A 20,567-nucleotide genomic window follows, 5' to 3' on the forward strand; every position below is an offset into this window, starting at 1 on the left:
TAACACAACATAATTGCAACTGTCTGGGTATTCCTATATTCCCAGATATTATATTTGAGTAAGCCTAGCGCCATTAACTCGACAGTTGTCGTCATTATTGAGGCTATAACACCCAAAACCGCGCTGTACAGCAAAAACACATAAATGCCATTCATTGAGATATCGCCTGAAAATTTATTCAGGTCCGGTGATACAGGGCTTTTACATCAAATTTCAATGATAATTTCAGTCACAAAGGTGAAGCAGATATTGCCTAAAACTGCTGTTTTCTTTACAAACACATGAGTGTAACAGGTATGAAGTTTGGACTGAAAACTATCAGAGACATGTGGGGGAAGTGTGAAAACATAGCCATTACCGTATTCCGGAAAAATAGAAATACCTTGATATTGAACATCACTACCCACTAACCATGAAGAAATAAAGAATCCCGCAATGAATTTATTGAGTCATGTCGTTCTCGCAGTATTCAAATCTGTGTCGAAGAATATGGTCGTAAAATGCGATTAAATCTATCGCCGTTTGTCAGTCCTAATGCACATAAACCCCGGTGCAAATCCGTCATGTAACCCAGCACACAAAACTCTCTCCTCTCGGCGTCCCGATGTATTCGCGAATCCAATCTTCGAAGTAGTACGTATTTGTGAAGACACCGGGGAAATTGGCGGCATCGCATTTTGGTGAGCCCCCGGAAACGATCCCGGCAAGATACCATCCGCAGCTCGTACATCTTTGGCAGATCAAAGCGCCTCCGCTGTCACCCTGTCATTAATATGCATGGTCTTTGAGGGTTTTTCAAAATTAATATTGTTTTTCATTTCGCATTGGCTACGCTATCAAATTGTTTAGTTTTCTAAGCTAAAGCTGTACATCATCTTTCACTCAATTTCAACCCGTATAGGCGAAGTTATTAGAGTACAAAAGTTGTGACTAAATAACATAGAATTTGTTACAAAGTTGTTGGGTTGCCTGGAAATCGATACTTAGCAGTTTTGTCTCAATTTCGACCGGGCAAGCGAAGTTATTGCAGCATGAAATTTTGTTTTTGAAAGAATTGTTATTTACGTTGGGAAATTTGACTATATAGGTGTGCAGAATAATTCTCTGGTTTTACAACAGATTTGATGACAAGTTCATCTCAAATATATGGCAATACTTCTGGATTAAAAGCTACTGTAAATGTCTCGACACGTAAATATGCACTATCGCTCCATGATTCACAACAATTTTTCGGCATGCTAAACGATGGAAATTCATTCAGCGTTGGCGTAAGAGGGTACAATTACCTGTGATGGAAACAAATAGTTTAAAACAGTGTTTCTCAAACTGGAGGGGGCGAAGCCCCCGTTAACTTAATAATATTTCGCCCTTCGCGCGATTTACTCTCGTTCCGTGGTTTTTGCTTTGTTTATTGTCTGAATTTCATATTGAAGAATTCTCTCATCGACAGCCATAACCTTCAGTGGCATCGAACTATTCGTTGGGATTGCTAGAATTTTCATTTCCGTCTTTAATGTTTTTTGATATCACGATAATGATGGCACGAAATTTTTCACTGTCACAAAGTGGGGCGTGTCGAAAAATGTTTGGAACCACTGGTTTAAAATGAATGTGATGTGCAATGGCCATACTTATCAAACGTAACTACATTATGTTCGAGCTCCAACATGCCCTCCAGGCGTAGGACATTACCGATGACATGATTGCTGGTATGCTAACTAGTTCCGATTATAAGCAATTTCTATCAGTTGATTACACCACAAAAATGCGATACAATTAAAGAGTGAAAGGTGTCGAAACGACTTGGAATCAGACATCCACCTTGGCCTAGGGCAGAGGTCTCAAACACGCGGCCCGCGGGCCGCATGCGGCCCGCCAGAGCATTTTGTGCGGCCCGCGACGACATTTTAGATTTTTAATAATTTGACAATATATCAGTGTCACATATATCTTTTCTGGTTATAAAGTGAAAATTCCCTCTTAAATTGCTCCGAAAGCCTGAAAATATTCATCAAATTTCACCATCACATCAATTGTAAACGCTACCATGCAGTGGAAGATTCACTATTTCGCCACATTTCCAATTCATGATGACAAAACCTGACCCTTAGACGATTCGTGACTGAAACTTGTGAGTTGGACATGGACGCGACCTTTTTTAGAATTACTCAGACTCGGGCTTACTCGATGGCAAAATGAAAATGACTCGATTGGACTGGGAGTTACTCGGAATGCCGCGAATTTGTTAGAACCATGGACGCAGCGAACTAATCGCGTATCAGGGAAATAGTAATAGATCAGAAGGTCGCAGCATGGTATTTCGCTAACTAAGCGAGTAGTTATGGCAACCATTGGCAATCTGTTAGTTACATCTTTGGTCGCTAAACCATGTAATCAAAGCCACTTAAACTTAAAGGTACCGAGTACCGTAGTGGTACGCTCCAACGATGTAACAACAATGGGCCGTTAAGCGTTCCGACATTTCAATCACTAGGACACATTCATTAATATATTTATATTATATTTATATTTTTTCTGCTCCTATATTTGAAGATATTCGGCCATGAGATTAATAGCCTACTTATCAGAAGTATACCCGAATCCTGGATTGGAACTACCGGTACAATTACAATGCCCAACCTAAAAATGTTTTGATTTCAGATCAGTCTCTATCATCAATCTGTTAAATTCAAAATATTCATAGTAGCTGCAAAATTATAACCGATAGCTTTTATGATGGCATCATACTTATGTCCGCCCATATGGTGTCTATATCTTATAATTATATATCAAGTAAAACAACAATTATATTCAAATAGTTATAAATGTGATGATTCTTTTCGTGCAAGGCCTAAATTTACACAAGAGTAAATTACATTTTGACAATGTGCGTTTACTGTCAGTCTGCTTGATCGGCTCACTTTCAATAGGACAATTCATTCCCGCAAAATAAGGCCTACTTGGAAAGATATACAATACCCCTATAAATTAAGGTCAACTTTCCACTCAGCTCCCGAAATACCCGCCGGAGCGTCACATCGATGACAATTTACGGCATCTTAGTCGGGTTTTGCTATAAATATGACCAAAATTCTCAAAAAAGAGGACAAAAGGGCGTCCTCCGAGGACACTTTCAAAAAATTCAAAAACTAGGACAAATCCTCTTGAAAGAGGACGTATGGTAACCCTACTATAAATGCTGCGGCCCGCGGCGTCGTCAAAACTTGAAAACTGGCCCGCGAGCACATTTGAGTTTGAGACCTCTGGCCTAGGGCCTAGGCCATGTAAAGAGGATGCTTGCACAATTGCACACTGAATGAAAACTAAAATAAGATAGTATAATGAAGCAAGCGACGATTAGAGAATGATAATCCACGACCCTATTGATGTACCAGACACAACTAGCAGTCAAGTATAGCCACCGGAAATTTACCAAACACTATCTACTCACGTGGCATGGGCCGTGGGCTTCGGAGAGTGTTCCTGAGCAGATGTGCTTCTCATTTATTCGCGTCCATAAAAGTATTCCTTCCTTTTTGTAAATTTGTACGCATGCATCATTTGGAAACACCTTAACTCGAGCTTCTTTTAGTACGTCCGATGAGCTTTCCCTTATCTCGGGATCAGCTGAAATGCGGGAATGGTTAAATTAGGCTTTCGGAAACATCTGTCTGAACGAAACTCTGGTAAGTTAACGCGAAGTGAGCCTTTTCAAGTTAAATGAACAGGGTTGTAATGACTCGAGTCCAAAGCAAATATCATTGTTTCGGTGACTCGACTGGACTCGTTTCTTTTTCTTAAATATGAAATAGGACTCTACTTGACACGAGTCAATATTTGTATTTACTCGGCCGGTACTTGATTCATTACGCATGACTCGACCAAGTCATATGTATCGATACAAATCGGGACAGAAACTATATTTCCTCTATTTGAAACTGAAAAGTGAGAAGTCGAAACGAAAGTAGTCTAACATCATAAACCCTTGGGTAATTAGAGCACTAAGGCAAAATCTACTTGATTACTATGAAAAAGTAATTGTGTCGATGCAGTTTTTCTATTTCATGTCCACGCATTATATTGACCTTAAAGCCGGTAAAATCTCAATTTTTAGAAATCCGCCTTAAGCTAGATTTTAGGGATGGTGTGAACCTCTGAAAGATTCCGGTTCGTGTGAACGCGAACCTTTTTGAAAGGTTGTGTGTGAACGCGAACGTGAACCTCACGACGTCACGTGACGTCATATTGCTAATATGCACTATACATTTCAGTGAAGTGATAGCCTTTTGTACACGATACCTAGCGCCGACTCGGGCCACATTATGCCACGATGCTGAAGTACATAGCGACGTTTTAACGTCGCAAGATGTATTAACTGGAGCAATCAATTAATATAATCATCCCAGAAAATCAATATTTTCGGTCGCTTTTCCAGCAATTCCGACGAGGACTTGTCAGGGAATATAAGCTTACGCCTTAAGGGTCTTGGCCAGACCGAACGATGTCTTCGGCGTCTCAGTATCGCTATGTTGATATTGAACAGAGTAAAACGGGTTTCTGTTACCGATATTACCCCATTAACAAGCTATGCAACAATAGCCAACATTATAATCGCACGGATTTGGTTTCTATGATACCATAAACACATGAAATCAAGATTGAACCCGTACGCCAGCTAGATTTCTTACATCAGACAACAATATCATTAATATTATTATTATTAGTAGTAGTATGGTAGAAACTAGCAGTGGCGTTTATCTCCCGTAAGGGTATGGTGCGCCACGGTCTGTTATTACCTTTCAGTATAAGTTATTTGGAAATATAATTCATCTTCGGCTATAGACAGTTCAAATATTAAAGGCGTGTACGAGATGATATCACGAATTCGGCCACAGGGGTTGATTTCATTGATTGGTTAAATTAGCATCATTCGCTGAGTACCTACACGTACACGTACACGTGTATTTCGTTCTGGAATCTATAGATGTAGTGTGGTTGCGGGTCAAGATCACGGCAGAGAGTCACTAAGTATTCACAAACGGAAAGTGGATATTTCCAGCAAATTTTGGAACAAAGCAAGTAAAATGTTTGAGATGGTCAATGTACATGCTCGTTTAGTGTTGTTGTTGTTTTATGGTGCCGTCGCCATGCATAGAATGGCCCGCAGTTGAAATGCAAGTAATTTCAACCAAAGATGTTATAATTAGGTGAAAATTGCAGTATATGAAAAAGGTTCACAGTGCAAAACCTACCAAGGTTCGTTTCTGAAAGTTAACCTCTATATTTCAGAGGTTCTCAAACAGAACGAGAACGTGAACCTCACGTTCACACCATCCCTACTAAATGTCAAATCTTTTGAATATAGGATGCAACTATTGGAGTTGTCGGTAATGAATTGATGCTATACAGTTAACGGTTTTTATCAGTACGGCTCAAAAATACGATATCGATATCAATTGAGTTATAACCCTATTAATGAACATATAAATTCGCGGTAAAAGCAACATATATGATGACTCGTACTTCGGCCCCATCCTATCACCCGACATGTCGCGTCAACCGGAACCATCTCTCCGCTTGGAAGGCAGACGGGTTTAACATATTCCGTGATGACTGCGTCGTGTTGTAGCTGTAAGTAAATATAATCGTTTACTTATCTTTCATATTTCCAGGTTTTCGTGGACTATCGTTTACGAATTGGACAAATATGCGATACTTCAACGCATTTTTGACTGGCAACTTTGATTCCAATTGAGTACGAGATGGCAAAGAGATCCAGGAGAACGGCTGTATCCTTTACAAAAGACCAATTGGATACTACGAAGTTACCAGTTTTATTCCTTATATGGATGTATCCACTGCGTGTTTATATAGAACAACAGCATTCTCAGCCAGTGATCTTCAACCTTTAGGTGTGGTAAATCCCTTCAGTCAGAGTTTCTTACCCTGGTTGCCAGCGCCCGCTATAGAGGAGGGGGTTGGGATCTGGAGATCTATATGATGGACGCTGAAGAAAAATGGTGCGGTAGAGTGTAGTAGAGGGTAGATTGTGAAGTAGAAACACGTGATTAGATACTAGAAGAACAGTCCTATATAGCGGTAGCGAGATAGCGCATTAGTATAATCGACAGCTGCAACACCAGTGGGTTGCGGGTTCAAGCCGACCGAGGTCGACTGCAGCATTCTTACCTATGTGTTGGAGATTTATTTATCCTCCTCGCTCCCTGATCCGAATAAGCGGTTTCTTATGAAAAGCCCAGCAGTGGAACGTGCTACCCAAGTCGGTAAATAGGGAATTAAGAACAAAGAATATCGCCCTGATGTAGACTGACCAATGTAGTCGAAACACCATTAAAACCGGGAATGAAACTGCTATGTCTTCTATGTCTCCGAGTTCTCCTTGCAAATTAACATTCGACCAAATCTCTCACATTTTTAAATATTTCGCCGCGATATTACGCGCGAAATATATGAGGACAATGTTTGTAACTTCTTTCCATGTATGCAGAGGTTTATTATAATTCATGTAAAATTATTTGCGCGCAAATTCCCCGTTACAATACCACGTTACGCTAGCTCGGGCTGTTTCCCCCACAAAATTATTCGAACTATAGGTTTTCTATATCCCGCATCGAACAGCGTGTCGAAATCGAAGAATGAGGCACTGCACCACTTTTAACAGTGAGAGTGTTTTGTACATTTAATATGCTTTGAAGCTTTTTGGTCGAAATAATTAACTAAATATATCTGAATTTGAGAGCTACAAAATTAAATCTTCATAATATTTCTTCGTCGTATCATGCAGGATGATTCGGTTTAGAGGTGTGAACCGCTACCTCACATGAAACGTTGAAGATATGTTGTGGATTTCTTTGTTTAAAATACATTATTGTTAGAGTGAGTCTATACCTGGTGGAAGCACTAAATTCAATATGAGCAAATATCTCTACCACTATCTCAGTTGATTTACTAGTCATACAAAGCAATAAAACAAAACCCAATACACTTAACGCCCGCGCGTGACTAGTCGTGTTAGTTAATTCGAGATATGTACACCAGGATCGAATCAGATCGTATGAGCCCGTAATATACTCGCATACAATTAATATAGCGTTAATTATTTGAATGGTCCTCGGGCGCGATTCCAGCGGTTTCCAAAAGTGAAGTCCAAACCCGAAAAGACCGTCCGGACTTCAAACAGTTACCCCTTATTTTCACTACCATCCTTAAAATATGAGGGGTGAGGGAGCGGGACCTAAGCAAAGTTCGAAAAGGGGCACTGCAGGGGAAAAGGTAAAGAAAAACGACCTCTGGGTTCTTAACCAAGGGCCCGTGGACCATTGAGGTAAGGGATGCATTGGGGAATTAGGCATAGCTATAGAGCCCGAAATTATTTTTATAAAACCAATAAATTTGAAATATTTTCCGAGCATATTTATTCATTTCAATCATGCTTTCGCGTTGTCGGTGGTCCTTTTGATTCGAATAAAGGTACACTCAGAAGTTGTGTCGAAAATGGACATTGGACGAGAAATTTTGTTGAAAGCTCGAGGTGTACAAGCGCTAAACGGTTAAGAAACACTGCCTTAAGTCGTTGTGACGAATCCACGCAGTTAACTAAAAAGCATTCATCCAAGGTGTTTGCGCGTTAACGTTGTAAGGACAGTAACATGTTTATTGTTCATGTTGATTGCGCAGTTTCACTCCTGGCAGAACGTATACATACAAATGGGAAGCTCATTACTAAGAAATATCAGCTCCTTCGTCAAGACCTATTCACAGCCAATTTTGTAAGGCTACTGGTACAAATTAGGCCAGCATCTTCAGGAACTCAGAGAGAAGGCGAACACTCCATGTTCCAAGCCATTGCTTCAGTGTAACACGTTTGTGATATACCCTTGCATACCTTTTGACATCGGTGCAACCTATGTATATTTTAGTGCCGTGTTTCTCAACGGGGTTGGGGAGTTCCCTTCCTTAAGGGGAATTTTGAAATATTAAGGGAAATCTGGCATTTGGGTTGTATCGGACGATATACTTGGTTCACAACGTTTCATATTTTTTGTGGTAGAAATGCTGAGTATGAAACCAGCTCCTTGCCATTGTATGTTTATCTTGTCGGATTTTAAGCTAGATGTATGTTTAAATGCTTTTCGTAGAAACTCGACACACTGATAAAATGAGGTTCGCGAGACGATTTCGTTGGGCCCGCGACAGCCTCTCGAGCAAATTGCTACTCAACAGGAAAAGTCATACTGAATTCAGCACAAGGCCGCTGGTTAAAATGATTACCTTTGTTAAGCCAACATCTGAGCTAACTTGAAAAACTAAAACGTAATTCGTCGATTCAACTCGAAGCCATCAAAGGCAAACTTGGTGATTACTTTTCCGCCAGCAGCTACCCGACCAGTAAAGAAAATAGGCAACATTTAGTGCAATCTTGCCACATCGGAAAGTGGCGACCTAATGTCAACTGATTTAGTCAGTCTCCAAATAACAGTACACCTAGTGTTGAATAATTGATACGGAAGCAGCCCGCGAAACTTTACCAGGGTGTAATGCGGCCCGCATTCACAATAGTTTGGTCATACCTGAATATGTTTGGGCATATATTGCATAGTCAACAAAGGGTTGTGCGTTAAAAAGCACATTTTTTAGTGACTGTTAACTTTTTCTCATGAGCATTTTAGCCCAGATATTAGTTAAAGGGGTGCACGAGACGAAAAAGGTTGGGAACCACTGTTTTAGTCCGTCTCCATATCGATTGATGAGCATTGCTCTACATTACATCACATAAATTCATAATGCATTGGTGAATTACCTGATCAGCGTATTACAAAAACCGCTGTTATGGATTTGGCTTTATTACCCCGTCACTCAAGATATATTATTTGAATTGCTTGTATATTTGAAATCTACACGCATATTAATGTCAGTATTCAAATTTCACCTTTAGTAAGCCGATGTCATTGTACGGTAACACATAATCCCGTCGGGTATAGAATCGTACAACTCTGATGGCTTGGTACTGCGCTGACAGACTTCGGATTGTATTCGAACCAAGTAAGACATAAGTAGGCTGCGGGTGACTGCAAATATAGAATGGTTATGTGAAGCCTGCTAAATTAAGTCACAAAGAATATATCTCGACGTAAGGAACATTACGTGAACACGCCATTTGCGTGCGGACCATGTTCATGCAGCAAATAGCTTTGATCGCATTAGCTATCACAGTAGTAAAACCGATTCATTAGGAGCGCGTATTTAAGTTAAGCATAACATTGAGGAACATGTACTCACGCAATGCAATGAGCAGCAGTCACGACCCAACGGGTATGTATCAGGCTCCCGCCACAGTACAGGGATCCGGTTTCGTGTCTTATTAGTGCTGCCTGGAATGCATGATTTTCATTGTAAGAAAGGAGCGGGTACCAGCTGAACTTCAGAATTACGGAAGTATGTAATATCATACCCGTCATTGTGGTGTGGTTGCATATATTGCTATGTCATCGGGTAAGTAGTGTCTTGTTATGTCGGTTGATTTTTTAGGTGATGTGTACCAAAGAGCAGAGGCAGATGACTTGAACATTTTAGGCGATTCCAAATTAGGGTTAAAATTATGATCAGAATTAGAATTAGGCTACTGAATTCGCAGAAGAAATGCAAAAGAAATCCATTTTTGTTCGTATCAATTCTGAGTGCATCCTAATAAGTCATAGGGTTGTCCAAAATTTGAAAAATCTTGAAACTGCTCCGTCTGAGTATCTCATTCTAGAGATTATTGAGAGAAAAAACAACAATGAGCCCGAAAGAATCTCACAGGAAAGCCGTTTACGTTTCGGTCAAAGCGTTTGAAAGTAGCTGCCCAAGAATGGGGTACCGCCATAGCTCTTGATTGGCTAATAGGCTATGCTTCAATAATCACGACAGCAGCGGCTTGCTGATTAAGAGATCAAGGCGTCTGCTACCGGCGGGGATTCTGAAAGCGCCTTGTTGGCAGGTTGGCAGATGATGATTTATGATTGATTTAGGACATGTTGAGGTACGAAATACATGATGAACAAACTATAGCTGCTTCATAAAAACTTCAACAACATGGCCGCGTTATTGTGAAGGAAAAGGCTATAGCCTACGTGCCTTGTTTTCATCGAGTCATGATGACTCGACTTGACTCGAGTCATTTTCTCAAAATGCGGAGATGACTCGACTTGGACTCGAGTCATTCCGCATGACTCGAGACTCAAACGGCCAAGAACAACATTTCATTGTAATATCGAAGAATAGTGAAGTAACCACACTTATGGAATTTCATCTATTGGTACTGGTACTTGAAAATGCTACCAGAAGCTTCTAAAACTGAGGAAAATCAGTACATTATAAATCCAAACCATTTGATATCACCAATCACAGTTATAAAGATAGATTTAACAAGACTTTAGCACAGACTCGACCCTCTGCTCGCTGACTTGGACCTGGACTTGACTCGGTAGCGAATTGTAAATTGTATTCAAAACTATAAAAGTGAGATTGACTTGTTACTCGGAGCCTTGTGACTTGGTTACAACCCGCAAAGGCGATTGTATAAGTGGCGAACGAATTCTCGTTTCAAAAGGTATCCATCATCATTGAATACAAATATAAAGCTGCAATGAAACTATACTTTGTGTGATCTTATTGGGCTCGATTTGTAGCACGTAGTTGGAGTTTTTTCCTTATAAATGACAAATGTTTTACACCCAGCTTGCCTCGTTTCACACTATACATTCCTCCTGTAGCATTTTCAGGGCAACCTGTAATTATATTCTTTATTCACAGTAAAACTGGTAAATACACACATAATCCGGGGAGCAACCTGCCCCCAAAGGAAAATGGCGAGATTGGAGTAAACTTTCAAAATTTCAGTAATACATTCAAATTGTTATTCCTATGCAATACATGGAGAAATCAGATTACAGAATTGCAGCAGATGAAGAATTGGCAAGGGTTACAAAGCAGAGGTAGAGATGATGAAGAGTAGAGAATAGAGATGATGAAGAATCGAAATTACAGAAATCATGCTGTGATTCACAAGTGTAATTTTAGTCCAGTGGTGCATTCAAGGCCTTCCGAAGAATGTGCACAGTGCCCAATAATGTGATCTTTTGGATCATGTCAAATCGAGCGTTATTCGGAATTTGTTGGATATGTCTCATGATTTTTTTTGCTCACGACCCCTGTAGCGCCAATGACTATCAGTACAATGTTTATTTTGCATCGCCACATTTTCTCTCATTCCATTTTGAGATCTGCGTATTTGGAGTGTTTTTCTGATTCTTTTTGCAGTAGGTTGTGATCAGCTGGGACAGCCATTTCAATGAATAAGCATTCTCTTTTCTTTTTTAGTTTGACGATTATATCTGGGCGGTTGCTCCTGATTTCGCGGTCAGTTATAACTGGTACATCCCAGTTATTATTAAATAAAGAGGTATTTATCAAATTGGACTATTGGCATTTTACTATAGTTCAATGCTTCTCAACTGTCCGTGGAATGTTTCCTACCGGTTCGCCATAAATTATATACCCCAATACCAAAATGTAAGGAATTCCACGCTTGCTCATTTATTGGAGAAATGAAACATCACGTTTTATATTGATTCCGAAGTTCATAACTTATTATCCTGCAAGGAGTCGTATAATAGAGAACTCTTGGTTCATCATCGAGTTCAAGTGTTGCGCAAAACTATTCAAGTTAGTCTGCAACTCGTTTCGGATAGTTTAAAAGTGAGAGCTATATGTACTTTCGAACAATCTTCGATCAATTCCGACAGTGCAGTTAAGCGACACTTGGCAATTTAGTAGAGGCTACACCACAGCAAACAGCAAAGTCTCATTTCTTTCACGAAATTACGAGTAGGCACATTAAAGTTACTGGTTTTCAACAGGATTTCGAGAGCTTCGCTTCGAAGAAAATTCAATACAACCACGTATAAATATCTAGTGACATAGAGGCAGCATTAAATGAATACAGTTGTCGTAATTAAATGTATAGGGTCAATATTGATTTTGGAGGTTTCACCGATCCGCAACATTCGTTTTGAAGTTTTTTCGGTCTACGTGGTGAAAAAGGATGAGAATAACTGTTCTAGTTAGGTCTATTTAGAAATATATCTTGTTGTCCAAGTCCGCCAGAGAAACCACGTTTCTTTTTTACCACGAGTCTAAGATGATAACATGACAGCAACATTAACATTAAAGGGTTACGGGTTCAGGTTCGACCCATGTTGATTCTGGATTCCCGTGGTCGCGATCAAGAGACTTCTCATCGTCTTTATTTATCTACAGATCAAAAATAATACACCGAGAATATCGGGCGGATATAATTTGACTGATATAAAATGAATACTTATGTCGAACGATTGTCAATACCGTATAACCAAAGCATGTTACCATTTGTTATTGTTATTGTTGATGTTGTTTTATCAACAAATCGATTTGGTAATAATCGCCTGTTGGCAATTCGCACCATCCTCTATTTGGCTAAGTTTAAATTACAATTTAGTTCGCCGGTAGTCATCCTTCGAGAAAACTGTAATTACTAGAGTTGAGCAATTACGCTGTTATGTATTCACCGACGCTCCTACAGCCAAAATTTGCATTTTTACGCCAAGAAAAAACTTACCGCCCATGGCCATTGGCCCTGTGCAGCTTCCTCTCCTCCAATGATTTTTCCAGATCTGACCCAAGTTACTCCACAATCGTCATCAGTACTTCTGCAACACGCCGATTCGTCTTTGTACCGATATTCATATCGATAAGGACAACTCTGGACTGAAAATATGCAATATATAGATATTAGGGATAGGTTCAATTTCGTGTGAATGCGAACCTTTTTGAAAGGTTCTGCGTGAACGCGAACGTGAACCGCATGACGTCACGTGACGTCATATTGCCACATCGAACCCCACATTTCAGCTTGGTTGTTTGTTTGAGATATTCATGGGTTTACCGACTACTTTGTCATTTACACCAGGCCATTTTCTTCATTTTTATTCCGTAACTACCGACTTGTAGCATGGCCCCCTTCTAGGATTTTATAAGGCACCACTTACGTGGATGAGATGGCGAGGAGGAAACTGGATAAACCCCAAACACTTGGGTAGGACATTTCAGCGAAATTATATACATTAATGTACACGATACCTAGCGATGGCTCGTGCCACATATTGCCACAACGCTGACGTACCTACCGACTTTTTAAACGTCGCCAAATGTAGCAACTGAAACAATCAGATCTTATAATAAGCCCACAAAACCAATGTCTTCCGTCGCTTTGCCAGCAATTTCGACGAGGACTTACAAGAGAACATAAGCTTACGCCGTAACGGTCTAGGTCAAACCTGACAATGTATTCGGTGTCTAAGTGTCGCTATCGCTGTCTGTGCCGTTGATATTGAGCGGGGTGTAAAACAGGTTTTACCCCATTAAAAAGTTATCAAAGGTGGTCTGTAACGAAGTACTTCTACTTTTTCGAAGTGCTCAAGTAGCTTTCCTCTACTTCTGGCACTAACTCAAGTGTATCTGTTATTCGCTGCTTCTACTTCTACTTCATAATATTTTGCGAACTACGTACTTACTTTTCGCTATTTTCATTTTGTCAAGTAGAAGTAGTTTAATCGCCAAATAAGAAAGATAACCTAGGGAATTTGGGGTTGTTATCACGTAGTACAAATATTTAATATTCATAAAAGTCATGTAATACCCAAAATCTTCGTTGCACTTCGCGTACAGTAGATATGGAGTGACAAATATGTTTTACCGAAAGTATCGCTGAATATAATTTAGATATCGGGTTACGTGGTACCGTTCACACCGCATTGCCGCCTATACCAAATATCTCATCACAGTAAGTATGGGCCAATATTGTTTGGAACCATCGTTTCGCAATCTTGCAATATCTTATCATACCTAGCAGCCCATGACGTGTCCTAAACTGGAAAAGTGGACTTTGAATTTTTCCAACGTTAGACCTGTTTTAGCAGACCACCGCTGAAAATTTCTGGACAAAAGACATGAAATATATATTCCGATTTTTAGAAGTAGTAATTGTATTTTTCTTTCAATTACGAGTACTATACATTGGGTTCTAATTATAGTTTCAGTTCTATTGTCGGGAAAACATACATGTTATGGTGAAGTATAAAAGCAATGCCTTATATTTTCCGATTTTTTACGATCTTCCATATTTTTATTAACGTATACTAATCCCGCAAAGTGTTAAAGCGGTATGCGGCACAACTTCTCCGTATTGATCTTCGACTGAACTGGGGGCCCCTTAACCTAGGGCTGGCGCCATGCCATGATATTCTCTAAAACTGGGTGTTCGAGTAAACAAAGAATTAGTATCGCATTTCCATATCAATGCTATCATTTACATCACAGTAGATGCGGACGACTGCTTCTTTTGTCAAAAAAAATGACCCCTCCTGGGATGCATCAATATGAATAAAGCTGTCTACACCTTCAGCATAGCTCAACTTGCAGCTATTGACTGTCTATGCCAGTGGTTCCCAACCTTTTTCCATCCACGTACCATTTTGAGGTTTTATGGAGTGCTCGCGTACCACCTATATACGTTACGTGCGTTTCCACTATCTATGACGTCATACTCACGTATTTGACCTATGCGAGGTGTATTGAAACAAATTCTATTAAACTAGGCCAGGGATGTCAAACATACGGCCCGAGGGCCGGATCCGGCCCGCCGGACGATTTTATCCGGCCCGCATAGCAATTCTGAGTACATTGAAAAAAGATTATATTATCCATCACATCCACAGTAATAAACCAAATTACAACGTCCGCGTTGATAGTTAAATATCTTGTATTCATAACAATTAGTGCGGAGCATGGACCGGAGCCGGATTGGCTATCCGGCCGGATTTTTACAATTTTGACCGGACCGGATCGGAGCCGAATCACTACTTTTTTGATCCGGCTAGAATATTTATGGATAAGCATAACTTTTATAACTATATAACTACCAACCACACGTAAATAACCACCAAGCCAGTGTGAACATAAACGAGGCATATTTATCAATTCACGGAACCTCCGTACCGACCGAGTAGGGCCGGATTTCTGGCCGGACTTTTTCATTTGTGGCCGGAACCGGATTGGAGCCGGATCAGTACTTTTCCTGATGCGGCCGGAGCCGGATCGGAGCCGGACCAGAGAATTGAACTACCGGATCGGAGCCGGACCAGAGAATTTGTCGATTTGTCCGCACTAATAACAACGCATACGCATGGCTAACGCCAGATTATGACTAACGCAGGGGTGGCCAACCTTTTTGCCATTTACGGCCACATTTCGACTACTCTGCCGCATTCTAGGGCATAGTCGTAATGAACGAGCTGGACGCCAAATACCCAGGAAGTGTCTATGTCCATTTCTGGTGAACTCCGGACTAATCTATTTAATGATAGGCTTACTATGCGCACCAAAATCGCGAGTGGTTACTGGTAATGTGAAGGAAGGAAGTGCTCATAGTCGCGCGAAGCGCGAAAAAACTCCAGATTCACCGATGAATTTCGTCATTGATATTAGTAGTCCTACATAATACCATAAAACATTCATCCTGTCTCATCCCGTGTGATCAGATTCACTGGTGAGAGTTGTTGTAGGGATGTTTTCAAAAATTTAAAGCAAGTTATAAATTATGATGCATCTTCGGGTGGGCCAATTGGTATTAGTCACTTTGTAGCATGCTGTTATTTCTTGACCTCCGATCAGGATTGTTAGTATAGTGAGGAGCACACGATTCCGATCTGATATTTCCATGTGAGGCGCATCATTTTCACTGATGTTCGCATCTGTATTGTGGGGATGTGATTGCAAAGGGTGTTACTATATTAAAATCGAAAATGTGGTTGCATTGAATCGCGCGCAGCGCGAAGAAAATTCCAAGATTAATTAAAATCGTTCAAGAAATAGGAAGTCAATTCGTAAATTCGACTTGCATGTCGACGGCCGCCAACACATACTAATTGAATTGCGTGTCTACGGCCGAACAAATTCCCTCTTACGGTCGCAGGTTGGCCACCCCTGGACTAAAGCAAAGGGAACACTGAAATATGTCTACTTGTATCGCTGGTAATGCCATCGTTTTAGTGGTTCTTAACTGTATTCAACCGGACAAACATCGTATTTTCGCCAATTTCATTGCTCGCAAATATTGGTGTTGCGACTCGCTAGAATGAAACCCCTACGATCCGTGTATTATCTATATATGCTTGATAATAAAGTATTCCAGCGAGAAGAAATGGCACGAGCAACATTTTGGATTCCGTTGACTGGTCCTGCCCACGAGAGATGTCATGACTTCGATCCGGCCCGTGATGTAATTTGAGTTTGACACCCCTTAACTAGGCATTATATCAGCCAGGGTTGATGGGATGTATGAAATTGTTTTTTTTCACCACCAGTCACAAGAAGAACAACATAATGAAATAAAAACACACAACAAAAGTGAATTTATTTAATGCGATGGCTGCATTTGTTTATTTTCCACTAGCTTGTCGATGCGTGGCATACGTTTGCTTACAGCGCATCGAAAGTCATGTATGGGCGCAACAAGTCGGTTCCGTTTCTTCGACTTGATAGTCATCAGGGATGAAAATCCTTGCTCGCATTCCCACATATAACGGAAAATTAGCAGCTGGGAAATAGCGTGAGACGACGGCTTCAAAAAACTTAAAATCAACGTCACCTGAACTAGTAACTCCCTTCGGTCGAAAAAAACAGAATTTACTCGCGTACCACCTGGAAGACCTTCGCGTACCACAGGTTGGGAACCACTGGATGCGAACGAATTACGATTGTTTTTACAACTACTTACTTACTTGAGTAGATTTAAATTCAGTCAATTCTACTTATGATTCAAGTAGTTTTAGATCTTCTAATAAAGACGTACTTCTACTCATACTCAAGTAGATTTTTTCATCGCTACTTCTACTTGAGTAGCTTTCTTGACTATTTTGACCACCTCTGCAAGTTATACAGCAGTCGCCAACACCCCAATCGCACGGTTTTTTCCACATCAGACAATGATATCAATTTCATTGATCGGTTAAATAAGCATCATTCGTTGACTACCTACATGTAGCGTATGTCGCTCTTGATGTTGTGTGATTGCGGTAAAGCGGTAAATTGTTTGAGATTGTCAAGGTTCATGCTCATTTCGTGTTAATTTTTTATGCTGCCAGCACCATGCATAGAGTGGCCCGTAGTTGAAATGCAATAAATTTCAACCAAAGATGTTATAATGGCGTGAAAATTGTAATATATGAAAAAGTTCAGAGTGCAGAACATATCAAGGTTCGTTTGCAAACGTGAACCTCAAAATTTCCATGATTCACACACAGGACGCGAACTTGAACCTCACGTTCACAACATCCCTACTTTTTAATTCCTATAGTAAATACTAGGGCTGGGCACGATGATTCGAGTACTCAACTCTGAATCGAGTATTAATTTTAATGATTCGAGTCGAGTAGTAAAAGACGATTTTTCGAGTACTGAAATTATACGCTCCTCGCCACTGAAAGTCGATTTATCAACGAGGAGTTTATCAACGATCAATGAGTTTATGCTAATTTCACTGTTGAAGCCTTGAAACCTTGATTGGCCGTATTGTAGCATGCGAAACATGAAGTACAAAGCTACGAACGTTACTGGAAATAGCACATTTCCGAAGTAATGATCATCCCACAATATTGTCACCAAGTGCAATGAAATCGGTGTGGTCGAAAAAAATAACAAAGTATCCTTAATATGATGGATAACCGGCATTATATTCTTTGTGGTCGCTTAAAAGGTACATATTTGAACTTTGACAAATAATATTCTGCTATGACGTCATAATGAGTGATACTCGATTACTCGACTCGACTCGAAGCATTTTATGTGATTCAGAATCGAATCACTCAGGTACTCGATTTTGCCCAGCCCTAGCTAAATACCATTAGGATAAACAGCGGTGTGCTGGAGTGAATGAGGTAATGTTGCAGATATACATGACACATACCACATGGCCAGTGGTTCTGATGTCACCACATTCGTGACGGGGTTGATGAGCCTTCGCGATCTTATAAATATCATCGATTCACCATTATAGTGATCTAAAGGCCTTGAAGCAAGGGATATGTATGCTAGTTGCTGCACATTTCAACGAGTACCTTGGGGACGGGTCACTAGCAAACAGCAACAAACAAACATTGGATAACATCACGCATCAGTACAGTCCGCGATGTTGTAATAAGCCTTGTGCCACAAGCAGTGTTTAACCTACTGACTTATTTTCCAACATCAGAGAAATAATTACCTCAATTATACGCAGTAAACCTGAATGGTAATATACGATTGCAGACTGTAGAGGATCATCATTTTTAAACTTATCTCCCATTACTACATTGGCAGCATGAAAAGAATCGGCAACAACACACAGGCGTGTGCCAAATGGTTTAACTCAACTTATGAATTACAAATTACTCAAGTTTTGAAGGTTTCTCTAGGCTCCTTCTCGCCACCTTATCCGCGTATGCGATGTCCTGAAAAGCCTAGAAGTGGACCGTGCTAGAAGTTGGCAGATACGAAAAATGACCATTGCAGTCGAAAAATACACGAATACCATTCAGATCTTGGTCCACCACAAAACCGAACGCCGACGCTTAACCCTACTTCTTGATTCTATTTCTATGCTCAATCACACATGCATAATCTTACTTCGAGGACATGATTGAGTGTTGCAGCTTCGATAAGTCTTGGGACACGTATCAACATTTCCAATCGGGCACCAGTCCACTTTGAATTGGTGTCCACCCCCGCAACTTTTGGAACATCTCTGCCATCTACCCCAATCTGAAATCAATAGATATGAATTAGCTGGGTTCGTGTCAACGCAGCTAGGCAGGCACTCGACAATGTGTATGGGTTGTAGGTAGCCTGCACAATAATTTCCTGAAAGCCCTCAACAGCTGAAAAAAACGATGGAATGTATGCAATATTTCACTCGTTGTTGGGTATGGCTGGGTACTATGATGCGAGTGCTTGAATCCGACTCGAATATCATTTGCTATGATTCATGTCGAGCAGTGAGAGATAAATTTCTCGAGTAGGCTACTGGAGTTGTACGGTCCTTTCCACTAAGAGTTATATTATCGACGGGAACGCGGAAGCCTGCAAACCTCAATTGGTTGTACCATATAGCATCCACACCATGCACTCGAAGCATAGTTATTGGGGAGGAAACATTTTCAGGGAGGCGAAATCCATTTTTCCGAAATTCACCGTACACTGCAAAGGCACCAGCAGTATTATAATTCATTTATAATACACGCAGTGGCGCCCACTGTCCACTCACAACGCGTAGTTTAAAATGAAAGAGCTTTATAAGCATTTGGACACGAAAAAGTGATATGGAGACAACAAATCTAAGCCGACACACTGCAAAGGAATCAGAAATGAATCTAATTGACCCATACGCAAATGGGTAGTATTTATAGACGTTCGCTGCTGATCAGAGTTAGCCGAAAACCTTCGCAACAAGCCATATTAAGAAACTTTAACATATTATTTGCATCCATAAACCTCTGCATTATTACCAATGTTTACGAGCACCATTCGACACCGCAACATTAATCAAAGAAATCACTACTGTTTCTAGAATTTGTCACCTATACACGGAGCAGTGTTGCATTCCCGTCGCAAGAAGCAAGGGGAACCTCTTGCGCAAGACTGTCTCTTCAGCTGGTATCCCCCTCCGCAAGACACGCTGCATTTTGACCATCCTAAAATACATTAATCATAGTCAAGGTCATAGAGGGAATAGCAGGAGCTATTTTGGTGAAACGGAGTCATACAAACAGTACTATAGTACAATAGCGTGACTTACGATAGCACTTGGCAACGGGCACAGATAATATCCCCAATATCGCTAAACCTATGCTGATTCTATTACACCTTGGCATGATCCTGAATTGAAACGAGTGATACAGTAAATGAAATACAATAGATATTTATAATACGGATGTAAATGCAAGCCTAATGTCGATATATAAACACAACTACTTTGTCGCATAACACCATATTTTGGTCTGAATAAAGATTTATGCAATATATTGTAGGTTACTGCTGAACAATACCCTAAAATAAAACTAGTCCTGGTCTCAGTGTCTACAGTAGGAATCATAATGAAAGGCATTGGCTTCGGAGCACGTACGACGTACTTAGATATAGCAATTCCGCGAAGGACCCTATTAACAATACATAACAAACCACTCGGTTTGGTAGATTGGAATTCCTTGAGCAATATACGCTGGCGGCCATATCATCGGTTGCAATTTAGGATAAACGTGAGTTCTAAATTTGTAAACGTTGCTCGTACGCAGTGCTTTGTTAACTTGTCCGTTGCGTGTTTGTTGTAAGACCCGTGATCAATCATCATAATGACCGAGTTTCCTTTGGTGCGATGTAGCTTAAACTATTGCAGTCAACGTAAATTAGACGTAAGACGAACTGATTGATTGATT

General features: G+C 40.4%; 1 protein-coding gene across 1 annotated transcript; it reads right to left on the bottom strand.

Moving 5' to 3' along the window:
* Positions 1 to 421: 421 nt before the first annotated feature.
* Positions 422 to 20,010, bottom strand: LOC145436937 (chymotrypsinogen A-like). The gene is made up of 9 exons (XM_080314127.1): positions 19,931 to 20,010; positions 19,713 to 19,826; positions 18,763 to 18,897; positions 12,659 to 12,807; positions 9,301 to 9,392; positions 8,951 to 9,089; positions 5,524 to 5,629; positions 3,452 to 3,627; positions 422 to 762 (listed from the first exon to the last, which is right to left on the bottom strand). The coding sequence occupies exons 1-9, from the start codon at positions 20,004 to 20,006 to the stop codon at positions 562 to 564; spliced, it is 1,188 nt and encodes a 395-aa protein (XP_080170253.1). The 5' UTR covers positions 20,007 to 20,010; the 3' UTR covers positions 422 to 561.
* Between the last annotated feature and the right edge of the window lie 557 nt (positions 20,011 to 20,567).

This window comes from Botryllus schlosseri, chromosome 4 (genome assembly GCF_051294905.1).
Source record: "Botryllus schlosseri isolate E-star chromosome 4, Bs_hap1, whole genome shotgun sequence".
NCBI lineage: Eukaryota > Metazoa > Chordata > Ascidiacea > Stolidobranchia > Styelidae > Botryllus > Botryllus schlosseri.

What these genes read in the sequence shown, in the direction of transcription:
- LOC145436937 (XM_080314127.1), bottom strand. Translation starts at nt 20,006, where the DNA reads ATGCCAAGGTGTAATAGAATCAGCATAGGTTTAGCGATATTGGGGATA. An exon ending in GGTGATAGGATGGGGCCGAA is followed by an intron (nt 3,628 to 5,523) that starts GTACGAGTCATC and finishes CCCGCATTTCAG; the next exon opens with CTGATCCCGAGATAAGGGAA. An exon ending in AAGCCCACGGCCCATGCCAC is followed by an intron (nt 763 to 3,451) that starts GTGAGTAGATAG and finishes TATTAATGACAG; the next exon opens with GGTGACAGCGGAGGCGCTTT.